We start from the raw sequence: 19,302 nt of genomic DNA, 5'->3' as shown, positions 1-19,302 counted from the left end.
GGGGGGAGAGGGCGCGAAACCAGCTCATTGGACGATCGGAGGAGCTGCGGTCCCAGGGCCCTCCAGGCAACCAGAGCTTGGGGCACGGCTCCTGGAGAACAATAGCCTAGGGGTGAGAATGGCAGGGCCCCCATGAGCCCCAGCCCCAACCCTGTCCCCCAGCTTCCTGTTCCCACTCCCACCCCTACACCCTGCCTCACCTCCTCACTTTCCTCTCAGGGCCTCCTCTTACCTGGACTTTGGGAAAGCTTCTTGGAGCCTTTACTCCCCAACTCCCAGGCCCAGAACTCCATAGGGTGGCTGGCCCGGAGGGGCGGGGAGCTGTTGGCTTGGTGCAGCTCTGCAAAGGCGAGAGTCAGTGGGTGGGGGGCAAGCCAGGGTGGGCCTTTCGGACCCCAACCACAGGCTCTATGTTCAGCCTTGTCATTCAGTCAGGCGTTAGGGTCCCTGAATTCAGAGACAAGAGGGAAGAACCTCCCTGCATCCTCTGCCCCGCCCCCCTTCCTCCATGCAGGAAGGTAGCACGAGGCTTGGAGTCAAAAGACCTGCGCTCACAGCCCAGCGCAGTTACATAGTTGCTGTGTGACCTCAGGCAAATCCACTAACTTTTCTGGGCTCCCGTTTCACTTGGGAACACCCAGTGAAACCATAGTTTTGCCAATTTTAATTTATTTCTAAAAACAGATTGGAAAGTTCCTGGTGCCTAAAAGATACTTGGACAACTTTCTTTTCCTCATGTATACATCCCAATCTTCCTGATCTCTATCCCCCCACCTTGCTACTCTTCTCATGAATTTTGGCTCTGTGAAGACAAATACCCCTTCTTTTCTTGAAGAGAATCTGTTAATTTCCATTTCTCACATTACAAATATCTCACACGGTTGTGGGTAACCTTGCCCGAGAAACCCGAGTGTTTCTCACTTGGGAAGAAGGGTTGGGCTGTCAAGTTGAGCTGAGTAGGTAAGACAACCCCACACCATGCCGAGTGGGACAGGAGTCAGCTGAGGAGGAGAGGACCTCCAGAATAGGGAGAGTGTGGGTCTCACCCAGGGAGACAGTGCCCTACCAGTAGATATTCGGTGATATTTGTTGAATGAATGAACAAAGAGATAGATAATATGAGAGGGGTAGATGTAAACACAAGGTGAGAAGAATCACAAGATTGCAGCTACCATCCGGCTCACATGGCCACTTAAGAGACAGGGCTCTCGGTGAACTCTGATAGTGGAGAAGCTGAGGTAACTGAAGAAGCAGACCTAGCTGGGTGCAGTGACCCTAGCGCATGCTTCTTGGTCAGGCCGAACCCCAAATGGATCTCAGTTTAAGCCAAAAGGGAACCAGAAGGGTGATAGAGGGAAGAGATTTCCTCAAGACCAGGAACCAGGAAACTATCAAGTAAAGGCAAAAAGGAACCAGTCTTCGGATTAGTGCCACATGATCAGAAGCTCATTTAGGAAGGGGGTTCCTTCCTTGGTAAACCAGAGACCAGGCAGGATCCTCAAGGCACAGCTGTCCTCAAAGATTTGGATGCCACCATGGGCAGGTTCAGAGCAGGGAGGAGATCAAGGCTACGGCATTCCCTGAGACTATCTGGCCCCTGGGAATCCCTATACAGTGGCCAGACCTTCTGAGCCTCTGGGATGAAAACCCACACAATGACTAGACTTCCTCCATCAAAATTGCCTTTTGTACCTAGGCTGCTTTGGTTTTTAAATTTCCTTTAGTTTTCGTATGATCTAGGGAGTTCTGGAGGCCAACTTCAGGTGCTCCAACTCTGCTCTCAACAGCTTTGTCTCGTCTGGTGCCTGGCTTCCTGAGTAAGCTCAGAAATGGGACCCATGTCGGTTGGTTGGTTTGTGTGGAAGAGGAAGAGGAAAGGCCAGTCCTAGAAAAGGCCACATTTGTCCCAACCCATTCATTTCCTCTAAAGGATTCTCATAACAAAAAGCGTCCTTCCACCCTGCTTGTAATTACTTGGATCTTAGTTTCACTGTTATTTGAGCAAACTACACCATAAAAATGTTATGAAGGTTAGGTCAAATCTCACTGGGCACACCTGAATGGCAATAAATATTTGTACTAATTAATTAATGAATTAATTAGGATATTCAGTGGGCGTATCTGCAAGAGTGAAACTAACATCCTTATATAATGGATGAAACATGGGAGAGTACAGTTCTGAGCATATCAGCGGTGGAGAAAAAAACCCACCTAAGGGCAAATAATAAGAAAAAAGAATAAACAGGTCAAGGGAGTAGGGGGCACTGAGAGAGCTTGCCAGTGTTAGATGACAAAGAATCCTCAGTCTTTTGGACTTACAGCAGCAGAGCCAAACTCCATGGCTCTGACCAGACCATAGCACGAACTTGCTGTGGCTGAGGTCCCAGGAGCCAGAGGTGGGCCATTAAGTGTCCACCAGCCCAGGGGCCTTACTGTGGTCAATCAGCGGGGCTGGGGTGAAGAGACACAGGGTGAAGTGAGGACCTAAGTCTCATCTTGGAATTGGAACCTTTCTGAAGAATTGGCTGTAGAAAATTTCTCATTTTTTTCCCAGCAGTATTAACAGTCGAAGATGAGCTCTACATTAAATCCGGGTCAGTGCCGTTCCCCGTGGGAAGGCTGGGTTTTAAATGGGACTGTTTCAACCCCTTTTTAGCTGCTATTTTGTGCCCACTGAGGATTCCTAATGCAATGCATCTGAGGCGAAGCTGGAAAGAATGCCAGCTTTGCTAATATTTAGAGTCATAAAGTTCTGGATATTGGACAAGCTCTTAATTACTCTGTATCCATCTTTGTCTCTGTGAAATTTGGATTATATTCACTGGGGGGGAAAAAAAGAATTGGCTGTAGGACATTCGTAAGTCTTACTAAGCAGCACAGAAGGCTTGTGAAGACAGCAGGTGGGGCTCAGACCCACGTTCAGAAACAAGAGAAAATAGTGATAGAATCGAATCTTCTAAGAGAGCTCTCAGAGGGTGGCCTTAGGAAGCAGACCTTTTTGGCTTCGAATCTGAGTTCGGCAGCTTACTGACTTGTGGGATTTTGAACAAGTGACTCATTTCTGATCCTCTTTCCCCACCTGCAAAATTAGAGAAATAATATCTAGCCAATAGGTTGGGGGGATTAAATGAAACAAAGCACCTAACGTATAGTAGTTCCAAAAGAAACAGAGACTGTAATTATTTCTCTCTGGAAAGGCAAAGCAAGTAGCTGGAATTCAGGAGAGGAATCTGGGAAGAAGGGAATTACTCAATCTTCTCTGGGAAGTGAGTGGGGAGTCACTGCCTGGAGAGGCCCGTGCACAGTGTCCATGGAGATGAGGCTTCAAGCTAGCACCGGTCGCACACCGCCAGGTTCTAGAGTTCCTTATGTGCTGGTCGGGCACTGTCACCATACTCTGAGCCCTTAGACGGCAAGAACTGTCTCTTGTGTCCCCACATCTGGCTTACAGTGGTGCTTACGAAATGTCTGCCAAATTCAATTGCATGCAGAAAGAGGGCCCGCTGCTGGTGTGGGCCGAGCGGAAGCAGACAACCATGTAAAGAAAAGCGGAGGCCAGCACACCCCTCGCTGAGTGCCTTGGTGATAGCGGAGAGACCTGGTGTCCACCAGGGCAGGGACCTGGAAGCCGTGGGTGGGATACAGCCCACATCTGGCTTCGAGGTCTCCAGGCCACGGTCCCACCACGTTCCCACTCCTGCTCCTCCTGCCACCCGCTTCGGGCTGTGTCTATGCTCCCCATCCTTACCCTGCTTCTTTTTGGCCTTCCAAGCCTCCACAGGGGCCAGAGGCAAGCGGGGAGAAGAGAGTTCCCTGTGGCTGCAGAGGCTGTCTGGACTGGGCCACGGGCTGGAGAGCCGGGCCAGCTGGGGCGGGAGGCGCCTGACAGCTGGGGTCCGGGGGCTTGGCCGGGCTGGGGGGCTGGAAGGCAGCTCGGCGATGAGGGAGCCATAAAAAGTGCTGGTGTCGGGAAGCAGGGGCACACCAGGGCTTCGGGGATCCCAGGAGATCACTGTGGTAAAAATGACAGGAAGAATTACGGTGAGTGCCTCCCACCCCCACAACGCCCATCTCCAGCCCTGGGATCCCTGCTCCACTGCAGAGCCCTGGCCCCGCTGGGCATGCTCACAGGAGCGACGACAGTCTAGTGGGTCCCGGGGGTCCACTCCCAGCCTGCTGCTGAGGCTGCTGCTGCTGCTCAGGTCCCGAGAGCCAGAGGTAGAACGCCAAGTGTCTGCCAGCCAAGGGGAGTCACTGTGATCCATCCTGGGACAATGGGGGGGGGGGGCAGAAGAAATGGGGTGAAGCGAGAACATCATTGGACAAGACCTCCGGTTCAGAGGGTAGCAGAAGGGGTTGAGTAGAGGGTGGCAGCAGCTTTATTCTTGCTGCTTTCCAGGCCTTTACAGATTCCTTAGGATCTCTGACCTGGCATCCCAAAACTCAGTGGTCCTTTCTTATTCTGGGACCGGGGAAGTCCAAGTGGCCCAGAATGAGGAGGCATTAAAGAGAGACAGCTATGTGTTGAAACAAAGGGAACACAGATCCGGGGACAGACAAACCCAGTGTGAAAATCCCCATCTGCTACAGCCTATGTGTGCGACTCTGGGCAAAGAAGTCTATTAGCCTCTCTAAGCCCTGGTTCTTTATCTGTAAAAGGGCTGCCATATAAGGCTGATGTTTTGAGTTGAAATGAGGAAATGTGAGATCACTCAGCTGGCAGAGCGAGAGTTTGCTACGTGGAATTTGCCTTCTCTACCTCTAGTCTGGTTCCCTTTGAACCGGGCGTCCTGCTGGCTGCCTGAGCAATCTTTCAAGAACAGAGATCATACCAAAGCACTTCTCTGCCTAGAACCGTCAGTGGCTCCCCATTTACCAGCTGCCTAGCAGGGCGAGCAGCACCCTTGTTGGTCTGGCCTTCAGCTCCCTGACCTTATCCTTTACTCCGATACATCTTGCAACCTACATCCTAGCCAGACCAAACAGCTTATCTTTCCCTATGAACGTAGCAGGCTAGTTCTTGCCGCTGCTCTTCTGCCTTTCCCCTTCGTACCATCAGGGTAAACGTGGAATTTTCCCCCACCCCACCTCTTCCACGTGTCTTCTACGTGTTTCCGCACATCTAGCTCTCGATTGCATACGTATGCTGGCATGGCTGTCCGGTGGACGGAGCCTGTGCTAAAGAGATGGATGAACAAGAGAATCAGAGTGGAATCCCCTTCAGAGACAAGGGATAAAGTTCCGGGGGAGCCAGAGAAGGTTCGGGGACAGAACAAAGGCCAGGAGGTAGCTGGAAGAGAAAGGCCAGTGAGCGCAGACTAACGCAGGAATATATGGCCCCAGCCCGCTCGGAACCTTGCAAAATGGTAACCCAAGGGCTGGACGTGTCTGGCACATTGTAGGTACTTGATAAACTTCTGTTGAAAGATGCAGACTTGGAACGTGAAGCCCTTCAGAGGAAATCCAACGAGATAAAAGAGCAGAGAGATGAAATGGTTATTTAGTGTGAAACTCAGCCAATAGGACAAAAAAGTATCTTTTCTCTCTTGGCACCCTGTCTCATAACCACAGACTTGCTTTGGCAGCCAAAGACACTTGGAGCAGGTGTACCCGCAAGCTGACCCTGCTACTGAGAACGAGGCGTGAGAATTGAGAACATAGGGGCAGAGCGCCCTCTGCTGGAACTGTGGGTGATTATTGTGAAGATCACTCCCTGTTTGGGTGATTTCCTGAATGCGAAGGCGCTGCTAGGCAGACCCGGGGTCTACAGAGAAAATGAGAAAGTAGGCTGGTCGTCCCGTGCTAGTTACTCCCCACCTAGCAGAATGGGTCAGCAGGAGAGTGTAGTGAGGATTAGTGAGAGGTGGGTGACAAGAGTCCTAGATTGGGAATTCAGAAGGCCAGCTACTAGCAGTGTAGCCTCGGGCAAAGTCACTTAAGTCTCGTGTCTCCGTTTACTCAACTGTCAAGCGGTGTGGTAGGAACACTAATGAAAGAGAAATTAATTCTCACTTGGAGTTCAGGAGAGATTTGGGTAGTAGGGTCCCGAACTGGCTGGCAGTAGAGGCGACAGCATTCCATCCAACTCTCTGTCCCAGCTCCACGGCCCCTTGGCCCCTCTACCTGCCCCCTCACCTCAAGCCCCCCCCCCCCCTTTCATCTCTCACCTGTGTTTTAGGATGGCGTCCTCACTGGTGTATCTGTACAGACCTGGCAGAGAGCAAAAGGAAGAGAGCTAAATCCAGAGGGCCTGACATCTGGCCAGAGATCTAAGCCCCTGCGTTGTGCGGCCTGGGCCACCCGGGGGTCCATCCTCTTACCCGGGCCCAGGTGCACCCCAGCTCTGCGCCGGCGGTGGACACACACGGCAGTGCCCAGCAGCAGCAGCCAGAGCACGACACCCCCGCTAGCAATCACTTCTGGCCGCCTTAGGGCGGCCCTCAGCTGCTCCAAGGTCCAGGGACCATCGCTGAGTTCTTGAGTGGCTCGCTCCATGGTCCGCTCTATGTGGGAATTTGAGCTCAGTGGGAGGGGCGGGTGGCGCTATGAGGGTCACGCGGACAATGAGCTGGACGTGTGAGGCGGGAACAGGGCGAGAGGAAGGTGGGGATGGGGGCTCGCGGAGTACGGGTGGGCACCGCCCTCACCTAAGAGGAGGCAGACAGGGCTACTGGGGGGCCCAGCCCCAGCGCCCGTGACCGCAGCCACTTGTACGCAGTAGGAACCTGGCATCTGGGTGGCCATCTCCAGCTGGGTCTGCTCGCCCGCCACAGTCCAGTTGGCTGGGGGCAACGAAGTGTTGCCCAGGCTCCAGACCTGAGGCACAAGGGGAAATGGGCACTCACCACCCCCCACACCAACCCCCGCGCCATCCCAGCGGCCGAGTCCTCCACCACTGGCCATGTGGTCATCCTGCCCCGCTGTTCCCCTGGGAGCACTCCCCCACCCGATGTAGCCACACTTCCTATTCCCTTCTCCCTACAGACTGAGAGAGCCTTCTCTCTAGGCTGACAGCAGGGGGGACAAAAAACAGTCTGCTAAAATAGGTGTTAGACCGTGGTTCTCCAATTTCACTGTGCTTTCGAGTCACTGGGAGGATTTGTTACCAATCCAGGTTGCTAGGTCCGTCCCTGAGTTTCTGATTCATCAGACTGGGAAGGACCCAAGGATTTGCATTTCTAACAAGTTGTCAGGCGATGCTGGTGTTGCTGGCCCAAGAGCCACATTCTGATCCCACTGGCTTAGAAGTTGACAGTCAGACACAGCCTGGTTTGATTCCTGCTCTGTTTCCTGCACCTGTGGCCTTGGCCTCACTCTCCATGTCCATAAATTAGGGATAATAACCCAGGACGGACTCTGAGATGAAATGAGATCACGTAGGAAAGTGCCTGGCAGTGTCGGGCAGACCCTTGCTCAGCGACAGCAAGTTTTCCTTGCTTCTCTGCACAGGTGCTGCTTCCTAGTGCCCAGAGCAAGGGTATGCAGGATGCCAGGCAAGAGGATGTCCTGGCACCACTAGGCAGGTGGTGTGGGGGGGGTACCTGGTAGCCACGGATGATGCCATTGTGGTTTTCAGCAGGTGGTGGGACCCAGCTTACAAGGACACTGCCGTTGCCAGGTTTTAAGGTCACCTCTCCGGGAGGGGCACTGGGCACTGGAGGGGAGGAAGACAGGCTGTAAAGGATGCTGAAGGAGGGGACTCTAGGAAAAAGACCTGGGATGGGGACACGGTCAGAGACCACACTGGTAAGAATAAGAGATTCCTGCAGCTCTGCTTGCCTGGCCATGGCAGAAGGGAGTCCAGGAGTAAGGCCCACCGTCCCTCCAAACTGGAGTGGGACAGTCCAGGGGCCCGCAGACAAGAAGGTGTCAGAGAGTATACTGTTGGGTCCTTTAGACACCTGTCTCTGACCTTGTTCAGGCAGCCTCAGGAGCAGCACGTTGCTGTCAGGGCCTTGAGCCCGGCCGGAGAACGGTCTCACTTTGAACTCGTAGTCTTTGCCCCAGAGGAGGCCCCCAAGCTCTGCGCTCTGCCAGCCGGCCAGCAGGGCCTCTGCCCAGGGAGCTCCCGGGCCTCCTGGGGCCGTCTGGACCCTGAACAGGGCTGTGTACGACTGAGCAGGTGCAGCAGGGCCGCTCACCTGGGAAAGAGTCCAGAGGAAGGATAGGCGGTCAAGGAGTTCACGGCCGGCTCTTTCTTGAGCTCGGACTGGCACCCACCCCTAGGGCCTGGGCCTCACCTTCCAGCTGAGCCACACAGCAGGCCCGGGCTTGGGGCTCTTTTCGGGGTCTGGGTTCAGCAGGGTCACATTTTCCAGCTGAATATGCACAGCCAGCAACTCCAGAGGTTCCTTGTAGTTCTGGGGCTCTGTGGAGAGCATAGGGCTGGGCTGGGGGCCGTAGGCCAGAGTGATGGGACTGAGGGGTGAAACATCCCCCAGACTTGGAGAAACCACAACTCCTAGATTTCCCAGTCTAGAGCACTCCTATTTCTACTCCAGGATTGGGGAACATCCCTCTCGATGGGGCCCGTGTCACTCTGATCCTGATCCCAGGTTGACCCCCACGTACACTGACTCCAGCCAGAACCAGGCCCTAACTTTAGCTTACCACCCTCGACTTACCCTGGACAGACACCCTGGCTGCCCGGCTCTCCCGTCGTCCTGCGCTGTTGGTGGCCACACACATATAGGTGCCTGTGTCGCTCTTCTCTGCTCTTGCCATCTGCAGCGACCCCCTGGAGACCTGTCAGGGCCAGGCGCTTTGTGAAGTGTCTCATGTGGGAGGGGCTCAGACTGGGGAGGGAAGCTTCAGGCCTCATTGCCTTCCCTTCCTCAAATTCTGCAGGGGACACGGCGGCTGGAGGGCAGGTGACTCCCTCAGGGTGTGCCCAGTTATGCTCAGGACCAGAGAAAGTATGGGGAAGGGGGGCTCACTCACCACGTGCCGCCCTGGCTGTAGGGCCAGTGGTTTTCCATCCTTCCACCACGAGACGGTGGGCTCTGGGTGGCCCCAGGGCGGCCCGCACTCCAGAACCACCTGCTTGCCCACAGTGGCCACTGTATCCTGAGGCTGGGTCTGGAAAGCCTCCCGAAGGACTGCAGGGATGATGGAGGGTCAGCAGGGAGGAACGTCCAGTGCTCCCCTCCGCAGAGGTCCTGCCTTGGTGTCTCCTACCACACTGGCCCCATTCTGGACTATCCACCATTTCGCCGCCTTGTGCTTACTCTTCAGAGCCCCACCCTCCTCAGTTCACCCAGCCCAGGCCTTCCCTCGTAGATATCCCCCTATATGTCTTCACCTCAGGCATCTGGCCTCAGGTGCACCCCGCCCCGGGCCTCCCCTCCCAGGCCTTACCCGCCACAGACAGCCGAGCGCCTCGGCTGACCGCTGTGCCCAGCCGGTTGCTGGCCTCGCATGCATAGACACCCAGGTCTGTTGATAGGGCCTGGTCGTCGTGGGCACGTCCCCGGGCAGGGGGCCGCAGCAGTAGGAGCGTTCCGTCTGGTAGGAGGTGGTGTATGTCTGGGGGCACCATGCTCAGGGGCTGCCCGTTCAGCAGCCAGCGGATGGTGGGAGGCGGCTGGCCCGAGGCTCGGCAGCTCATCTTGGCGGGGCCGGGGCCCTGGAGCAGCTGGTCCTGGGGATGGACTAGGATCTGGGGTGGGGAGTCCTGAGCCATACCTCCTGGAAGGGAAAGGGGGGCGGAGCCCAGTCCGACTACCAACAGGGCCCCCAAATCCCTGAACATCTCTTCTGCCCTCTCTTGCCTGAAGATAACTTCCATTAACAATCTGGGAGGGGAGAGAGCTGGTATGCAGGGCATTCAGGCAAGGATCTGCAGAGTTCTCAATCTGTCTGTCTGTCTCTGTCTCACATATACACCATCATCATCATCATCATCATCATCTCTGGTACCCCATGAAAAAAGGGAAGCAAGGGAGCAAGGGGGACCTCTTCTCCCCTTGTCCAGGCCTTGGATCAAGGGAACAGGGGCTAGGAGAGGGGAGGGCCACACTCACCGGTGACAAGCAGAAGCAGGAGAGGCAGGGGCCCCGGGGCCCCGAGGAGGCCTGATCCTCCAGAGCCCATGGCTGCTCTCAGGCCTCTCTCCTGGTCCCAGGCACTTTGTCCTGCAGCTCTGAGCTCACAGCGGAGGGAAGGAGGGGCGGGGTGGGGTGGTGGTGGTTGTTTGTGACCGAGACTCTGCCCCAGGAGGGAAGCAGCTTTGAGGAAACCCATGCTTCCTGCCTGGCCCTCGGTGCCTTGGAGAACTGGGAGGAGACCAGCAGAGAGAAACTCTCTGCCCTTGACCCTTTAGCCATCACCCCTGACTCCAGCCCCGGCCCTAAAGTTTACCTTGTGATCTAGTCTGGGATTTCCTAAAGGCCATCCTCACACTGACGTAGTTCCAAAGCACAGCCTTCGTCCTTTAACTTTCAGCCTCCATCTAAACCTTGATGGCCATTCTTACCCCTCTGCTCCGAATGGCTCCCTGCTAGAGTGGAATGGGGGCCCAGAGGTAGAGGCTCAGGGCACGGCACTAAGAAGCTGAAGGGAGAGAGAAGTGGGCTGAGGCAGCCAAGGGGAGGGAAGCAGGAGCATATTGTCATCCCACAGCCCGGTTGCCCGAGGATAGGCAGTGGGTAGGGCAGAAGATGGGAAGCCTTTAGAGGCTCTGGGACAATCCGGGAGAAGCTCACAGTGTGTTCCTGTTCAGCTCACAGACAAATCAAATAAGCTCTCTGAGACCTTGAGAGAGTCCCTTCATCCTTGCAAGCTCGTTTCCTTACCTGTAAATTAGGAGTAATAACGTGGCACCTGGGTGGCTCAGTGGGTTAAGTGTCTGACTCTTGGTTTCAGCTCAGGTCACGATCTTGCGGTTTCCTGAGTTCAAGCCCCGCATCAGGCTCTGCGCTGGCAGAGCAGAGCCTGCTTGGGATTCTCTGTCTCCCTCTCTCTCAGCCCATCCCCGACTCACGCTGTCTCTGTCTCTCTCAAAATAAATAAACTTAAAAACATTTTAAAAGTAAGTAGGAGTAATAATAATAGTTCCCACCTCGAGGGCTGGAGCAAGGATGGGATGAGATATTGCATGAAATCCTTAGTACAGTGCCTGATGCGTTCTAAGTGATCAGTAAAGGTTAGCCAATATTGCTATTTATTTATTTTTATGCACATCCCATCACCGAAACTATTCGAGCATCTTTGGCAGGGATACTTTTCAGGCCCTGGAAGCATGGTTGGAGTAAATGAACTTTACTGAGTCTTTCCATCCCTGAAACCTTGTGGCTATAGCAGGCAAGCCTCATAGCTTCTGAACCTGAAAAGTCTGTGCTCACCCTGCCACTCCCCCCCCCCCCCGCCCGGCCCCCCCCCAAGACAGAGGCTGCTCTCCCCTCTCAGAGCCCAGCTCCTGTTTACACGTCTCTTCCTCCCAAATCTGGAATCTCAGCCATTTCCTGGAGCTGTTCCCGGAAGGCCAAGGCCAGGAGCTGAGGCTCAGCGGAAGAGTGTCCAGCCTTTGTTCCCTATTGTTCCCGGCCAGCTCCTCTGTGGGGCCCCTAATGCAGCTGACTCCCTCCCTTCCTCCCCCTTCCCAGCCCGACCTCCGTGCCAGCCGCAGCCACAGCCCTAGGCCTCCTTCACTCCACCTTCTCTTTCCCCTCAAATGCAGACCAAGACTGATAAAGACAATCAGAACAAGAGAACACCATGGTCTCTACAAACTGGGCATTTCCAGCTGGTGAAGAATAGACAGAGTGAAAGCAACGTAGTGACAGGGCTGGAAGAATAGGAATTGGGGTTAGAGAACAGAGTCTGGTATTTCAGAAATGGAGGAGCTAAGGGCAATGACAATGTCCTTGGAACGAGCATGGGCACACGTGTGTCGGGCAGAGTGGAGCAGAGGTTATGACGTCAAGGGTCTGGGAGGCTGGAGTGATGAAGGGGGTATTCATGTGGACACTGAAGTCATCCAAGGACCAGACAAGGAAGGATGTGGCGGGACAGGTGGATTTCCTGCATGTACCACAATTTAGGATTTTCCCAAGTACGGAGCCCCCAGGCCCGTCTGCCCCCCCCCCCCCGCCACTGCCTGCTCCCAAGAGCGTTGCTATCAGTAGTCTTTCTTTAGTCTCTTCTGCTTATACATTGGACTTAGGGAGCCAAACCAAGTTCTCCACTAATGATTTGATGCCAACTTGATTTTCCTCAAATTTCTACAATCCATAAAGATGGTACAGATTCGTGACCAGCCCCATCCTCAGTTGAGTGAGAACAGGCAGGTTCACAGTGAGGACAAGTTCCAGGGCCGTGCCCCAAGAATGGAGCCCCTGAGGCTACAGCAGCCTGAGCAACAACCCCTACCCCTCAGTCACGTACCTCATCCCCGAAGATGGCCTTCAGCTCAGCCTGTCTCCATTCCCAGACTCTGGAGAGCCAAGGGCTGGGAACTGAGCTGTTCCTGGGGGCCATTAAGACTCTCCTCACTCAGTCCAAGCATCCAGGGCGCTCAGAGATCCATGGCGTGATGGCCAAGGGGAATTCCCAACAGTAGGGTATGTCTGGATGGCTCCCAGAGATCACAGTGCTCATTTCCAGCAACCTGGCCTAGCAGCATCCCTATTGTCTCATTTCCACCCACTAAGGAAGAGCCGACCGGATGAGTCATGAGGATGAGATTAGTCAGTGGGAGCTGCCCCCAGTTATTTCAAGGAAGTTCTGCTCTGGGGCCAGTGACCAGTTATATAGTATCTTCCTTCACCTCTTGGTTTTAGAGTTTTGTGTTTTTGTGAGTAATTCTTTAGTTGCGTATAAGAGGGAAGAGAGGGGCGCCTGGGTGGCTCAGTCGGTTAAGCGTCCGACTTCAGCTCAGGTCACGATCTCGCGGTCCATGAGTTCGAGCCCCGCGTCGGGCTCTGGGTTGATGGCTCGGAGCCTGGAGCCTGCTTCTGATTCTGTGTCTCCCTCTCTCTCTGGCCCTCCCCCGTTCATGTTCTGTCTCTCTGTTTCAAAAATAAATAAACATTAAAAAAAAAATTAAAAAAAAAAAAAAAAGAGGGAAGAGAGAAGAGAGGAGTTAAGTGTCCTTCTGAAGGACCCTCCAGAGGAAATTTTTTTCTGCTTCTGGCTCCTGGCTTCTCTGGCTTCTTATTCTGTGTTCTCTGAATATGCAGCCAGGACTCCTGCTGGGCAAGCTGGTAGGGTGCAAGTATGAATTCAGGTAGGATTTGAAGTCAGTCACACTTAAGCATAGATCCTGGTTTCACCTCTTACTGGCAGAGAGACCTTGAATAAGTCACATGACCTCTCTGAGCCCCACGTTCCTTATCTGTAAAATGTTTGTGTGAGGTTTATGGATAGTAGATATGGAGATGTTAATACTAAATATATGTTAATTATCCGTTGAGTGTTCTGGGAATGCCATACCCCGTCCCTGACCGACACAGCCACAGCCAGCCCCAACTACTCATATTCTCATCTTTGTTGCAAGATGCCAATGGCTGGAGGGAAATGGAGGTGAATGGGAAAGTTGCCCTGATACCATCTCACTGGCATAGCATCTAGTCCTTAGTTCCTGGTCCCATCAACATCATGGGCAATAACAAGGTTCATGGGGATATTACATCTAACACTTTCAACCACACAGTTTCTTGAGGTTTTCAACACCAATGACCATGGATCACACCTAGACCAAACATTGGAGATTGGGCCAAATGGAGATTTCAAAGGCTGTTAGCATCAACATTTAACCATCTGCTCACATGTCCAAGAAGAAAAAGGCATCAGTTACTGTACTTTGTGTTCAACTTGTCAATGCCTTCCAGACAAAGACCACTACAAGCACACTTGTTATTGAACATGTTGGATTTATTATTCCTTGCAACTAAGGAGTGTGCACATACCATGGGGAACTGTGTAGTGTCTCAGTAGGAGACACTTACTTAGTGTTATTTAGTAACACTAAGGTGCTAGAAAGAACCTGGTTTAGGATTTGGGCTTTGACTGGGTGATATTGGGGAAGGTCTTAGGAAGTGAAGCTTTGCTTTAAATTGGGTGCTATCAAGAATCAGGAACAATTCTATGATTCTTTGCAGAAGAGTGTCTTTGATAATTTCCTTGCCATGTAGTATATCAAGTGGTTTTTTCTTCTTCTATTATGAACAGTGCTGCCCCTAATCTTTATTTTAGATGTCTTTTGATATGACTATAAGTGTTCAAGAGTTTCTCTAGGGAATAAATAAACCTAGTAGTAAAATTTCCGGGTCTTGGGGCATACAAATATTCAAGTTTAGATGGTAACAATAGTTTTCCCAAACAGTTGGTTGTACCAATGTCCTTGAGCTACATTCTCAGAACCGTTGGTAGACTTCTTAATTTTTGACCATCTAACGTGTAAAATAATATTTTATTATTGCCTTAATTTGCATTTGCCTGATTAAATAATAAAGCTGAACATCTTTTCAAGTGTTTACTCACTCTTTGCATTTTTTCTTCTGGGAAGTATTTATTTCCATCTTTTGCTCATTTTTTAATTTCTTATCTGTCTTTTTCTCAGTAACCTTCAGTTTTATATATTCTGGATAATAATTCTCTGTGGATTAGAGATGCTGCAAAAACAAATTTGGCCTTATATTTCCTCTTTCTTTATGGTGTAACAGATGTTCTTAATTTTACTGTAGATATGTTTATTTTTATGTTTAGTACATTCTTTCTGTTTTTGAAGAAAATCTCTTCTGCACAAAATGGCATTCTCCCATATTTTCTTTTGAGACTATAAAAATCTCACATGTAAGTCTTTGATCTATCACTAATTGATTATTTTATATGCCTTATGTGTATATATATATATATATGTATATATATTTCAGATAGTAAACAATAATCCCAGCGTTACTTATTTAATGACCTACAATGATTCCTTGTCACACATCAAATGTCCATATACGTATAGCTTGTTTCATTGGCCTATTTGTCTATTCCTGCATGAACATCAGAGCGTCTCAATTATTAGAGCTGTCTAATCAATTTTGATATCTGGTAGGGTGAGTCCTTTCCTCTTTTTCAGAAGTATCTTGGCTCTACTTGGGGTTTCAGCTTATCAGGTTCCTTGAAAGCCTTGTGAACTGATTGAACATATAGAAAGAACTGACTTGTTATAACCTTAAGCCTTCCCGATCATGAACGTGTATACCTCTCCTTTTATTTAGCCCTTCTTTGATGCCTTTCAATGAAGTTTTAGATTTTGCTCTGTATAAATATTACACATATTTTTGTTAAATGTGTTTTTAGCTGACTTGTAAGCCTCCTGTTGAGACTATTAACAAAGATATTTGCAATAATCCCTACCATCTTGTATACTTGTCCCTGTGCAATGTTGTCACCCTTCCTCCCACAAAGAACTGGAATCTTTTCCCCAACACCTTGAAGCTAGGCTGGCCTTGTGAATTGCTTTGACTAATGGAATACAGAAGTGATGTGTGGAAACTTCTGGTCTAAGCCTCTAGGGGGCTTGCAGCTTCTGCTCTTGACTTTTTGAAACACCGCTCTGAGACCGACATGTGAAGAGGCTTGGTTTAGCTACATGGAGTAGAGGTGAGCTATTCTAGCTGAAGATTCCTAAACCTCCCGGCCAACAGCCAGTATCCGTCAGCAGACATGTGCGTGAGGCCATCCTAGGCATCCAGATCGAGTTCAGGATACCAGATGATGTGGTCACACAGGCGACCTCATGCAGCACCAGCAAATGAATCACCTAGCCAGTCCAACACAAACTGCTGACACAGAGAATTGTAACAATATTCTTTTAAGTCACTCAATTTTGGGGTGGTTCATTACAAAGCAAAGAAGAACTGAGATGCCTTGATATATAGTTTGTAGTTTCTTCTGAGTTGCCTGTGTAGGAAATTATGCAATCCAAATATGCTGTTTTTGTTTTTCGTTTCCCATCTTTATACCGTTCTGTTCTTTCTTGCTTTGCAGTACAATGCTGAGTACAAGGAGTGATTGTGGGTATCTCTGTTTACTTTTTCATTTTAAAAAGAATTCTTCTAAAGTTCTACCATTAAGAGTGAGGTCTGCAGGGCACCTGGGTGGCTCAGTTGGTGGAGCGTCCGGCTTCGGCTCAGGTCATGATCTCACGGTTTTTAAGTTCGAGCCCTACATCGGGCTCTCTGCTGTCAGCACAGAGCCTGCTTCAGATCCTCTGTCTCCCTCTCTCTCTGCCCCCTCCCCTGCTCTCTCTCTCTCTCTCTCTCTCAAAAATGAACATTTTTTAAAAAATGAGGTTTGCAGATGGTTTTTGTAGATGCTATTTATCAGGTTTCAAAAGTGCAAAGGGCACTTGTTTCTAGCTTGTTAAGAGCTTTTGATGATGATTAAGTTTTAAATTCTACAAATCTTTTTTGGTATCTATTGAGATAGTTTGTCTCCTTTAATCTGTAAACGTGGTGTATAACATTTATGAATTTTGTATGTTTAAATTATTCTTGAATTCTGGCCATTGCACTCTTTGGTACTTACCCAAAGGAGTTGAAAACTTATGTCCGTGCAAAAATCTGCACACAGATGTTTCCAGCAGCTTTATTCGTAATTGTCAAAACTTGGAAGCAATCAAGATGTCCTGTAGCAGGTGAATGCGTAGCTGTGGTTTATCAGGGAAATGCAAATGAAAACCACAATAATATAACGCCTCACATCAGTTAGAATGGCCATCATCAAAAAGACAAGGGACAATGAAGGTATGGAGAAAGGGTAACCCCAGTACACTGCTGGTGGGAATGCAAACTGGTGCAGCCACCGTGGAAAACAGCGAGGCTCTTTAAAAAATTAAAACTAGAGCTACCCTATGATCCAGCAATCCCACTTCTGGGTATATATCCAAAGGTGTTGAAATCAAGATCTCATAAAGATATCTGCAGCCCCATGTTCTTTGCAGTATTACTCACAATAGCCAAGATACAGAAACAACCTGTTGCCATATTCACTCATCAATGGATGAGTGGATAAAGAAAATGTGGTGTATATGTATATATTTCATATATTTTGAGGTTAATTAATTAGATATACATGATTCAATTAAAAAAATTTTTTGGTGAAGTAAATCATTTAATATTATATAGTTACCCTCTGTAGCAAACACTATTGAGGCTCCATTTATAATTCCTCAGCATTTACCTCTACACTGAAGGCTGCTTTCTGTGAATACATGGAGCTCTATTTGGGGACCATATTTGGACACATGCAGGGCAAGTTGGAAGCACTAAGAGGTAAGGCCCGAAAAGAGGGCCTTCTATCCTAAGTGAATGATGGATGAGGATTTGGGGGATCAATACCCCCATTACCTTGCCTCTCAGTTGGGATTATCCTAAAGTTTGTTTATCTAAAATCTGATTTCAAACTATTCGTTCAGGATTCCCCATAGTATTGAGCTCTAGTTTCCCACAGTATTAACTGGTTTGATAACATGTCCTTTACTGACTTTGATGTCTTTCCTGATCTACTTCCTTACTACTCTACTGGTATTTCCTGAAATAAATGATTTGCATTCAAATTCAAGGCACCTTATTAAGGACTAATACTAAAGGAGTCCATCTATTTAATTGGGATACTTTTGGGAGTCAAAGAGCATACTAGTTGTTGCTAGGATAATGGGAGTAAGCCAGGACTGTCACAGGCAAATAGGATGTAAGGTCAACCTACTAATTAGGCTTTTTGTTCCAAAGTCCATTTGTCTTATGTTAATAGCTACCCCAGCTTCCTTTCACTTGCTATATGCCTGGTATATCTTTTTCCATTACTTGATTTTCAACTTTTCCAAATCTTTGTTTTGGGTATATTTCATTTAAATGGCAGATAGCTGAATTATTAAAAATATAATCCAACAGATTGTATTTTAACTGATGAATTTGGGCCATTTACAATTTATTTATAATTTAGCCTTGTTTCTACCACCTTATTTTTGGCTTTCTATTGTCTCACTTTTTCTGTGTCAATTTTTTTTTCTTTTTTCTTGGCTTAAAAAATTGATTGTGTTTGTGATTGTTTCTTTATTCTATTTTCCCTTTACTGGTTTGGAAATTATACCAATTCTCTCATTTTATTCTTTCGGTGGTTACTCTGATAAGATTCCCCTGAATATTTAATCAAGTCTGAAGTTTAATATCTTAACCATCTTCCCTTCCCCAAAGAATTCCAGGACCTTGCAATAGTTTCATGCTGATAACCCCCTCCCAATTTGCATGCTATTATTTCCCTGTGTTTTATTTGTTAGGTTTTGGAAAGTACAAGTTAGATACTATTACTATCATTTTATAAGGCACTGTTTAGATTTGCCTACCTTTCTACTCATGATCATTTCTTGTCTCTCAAACCTTGCCTTTCCCTCTTCCCAAAAGATGTCCTTGAGGAGTTGTTATAGTGTTGATGGTAAACTGTAGTTTTTGTTCATCTGGTAATATCTTTATTTTACCCTCATATTTGGAAGATTGCTTGGCAAGGTACGATCTTCTGGGTTGGTACTCGTGTCCATGATTTTGAAGGTCCTACTCCACTTTCCAAGGCTTTCTATTATGGTTGTTGTCTAAACATACAAGATCCGTCTTTCCCTCTCTGGATGCTTTTAATATCTTCTCTTTGTCTTTGGTGTGCTCTGGTTTTACTACATTTTATGGAGGTGTGGAAACCTTTTTACATATGCTCTGTGTTAACCTTCCTATATATTTCCACTTACCATGAGTTCTACAAAAACTTCAGTCATTACTCTTAAAATAGTTTCTCCTCCATCTCTCTATTCTCCACCTTGAGCTCTTGATGAAATAGATGTTCGATCTTTTCATTCTGTGTGTCACATCCCTTATTCTCTTTTTCATATTTTTCATCCCCTTGTTGGTCTGTGCCTTACTCTTACATTTCTTCAGAAACATCTTCCAATCGAACTCTCTTCAGCTGTATGTAATGTGCTGTTTAATTTCCTCATTTACATTTTTATTTCAATACATTTTATTTTTATTTATAAAAGTTCCATTTTGTTCCTGTTCAACTTTGGTTGCTTTTGACAGTCTCTTATTGATCGTTCATTTCTGTAATTTTGTCTTTCATTTCTTCTGGCATTTCATAATTATTTAAATTCGAATATTTTTTTTAGTGTTTATTTATTTTTGAGACAGACAGAGAGACAGGGTCCAAGCTGGGGAGGGGCAGAGAGAGAGGGAGACACAGAAAGTGAAGCAGGTTCCAGGCTCTGAGCTGTCAGCACAGAGCCCAATGAGGGGCTTGAACCCACAAACCGCGAGATCATGA

The 19,302-nt window shown here is 49.0% G+C and overlaps 1 protein-coding gene across 1 annotated transcript in view; it reads right to left on the bottom strand.

The window, feature by feature from the left end:
• Positions 1-10,357, bottom strand: part of ROBO4 (roundabout guidance receptor 4) — a 13,539-nt gene extending 3,182 nt beyond the window's left edge. Inside the window, 14 exon segments of the mRNA XM_049655042.1 lie at positions 2-91; positions 233-340; positions 3,749-4,012; positions 4,130-4,266; positions 6,168-6,210; positions 6,321-6,503; positions 6,648-6,816; positions 7,542-7,654; positions 7,913-8,141; positions 8,241-8,368; positions 8,625-8,745; positions 8,941-9,098; positions 9,358-9,687; positions 10,023-10,357. Coding sequence (XP_049510999.1) covers positions 2-91; positions 233-340; positions 3,749-4,012; positions 4,130-4,266; positions 6,168-6,210; positions 6,321-6,503; positions 6,648-6,816; positions 7,542-7,654; positions 7,913-8,141; positions 8,241-8,368; positions 8,625-8,745; positions 8,941-9,098; positions 9,358-9,687; positions 10,023-10,242 — 2,293 coding nt within the window. The 5' untranslated portion in view covers positions 10,243-10,357.
• Between the last annotated feature and the right edge of the window lie 8,945 nt (positions 10,358-19,302).

Source organism: Panthera uncia, chromosome D1, assembly GCF_023721935.1.
Source record: "Panthera uncia isolate 11264 chromosome D1, Puncia_PCG_1.0, whole genome shotgun sequence".
Classification (NCBI taxonomy): Eukaryota; Metazoa; Chordata; class Mammalia; order Carnivora; family Felidae; genus Panthera; species Panthera uncia.
Note: the sequence above shows the minus strand (reverse complement) of the source record. Positions and strands in the feature narration are given on the sequence as shown.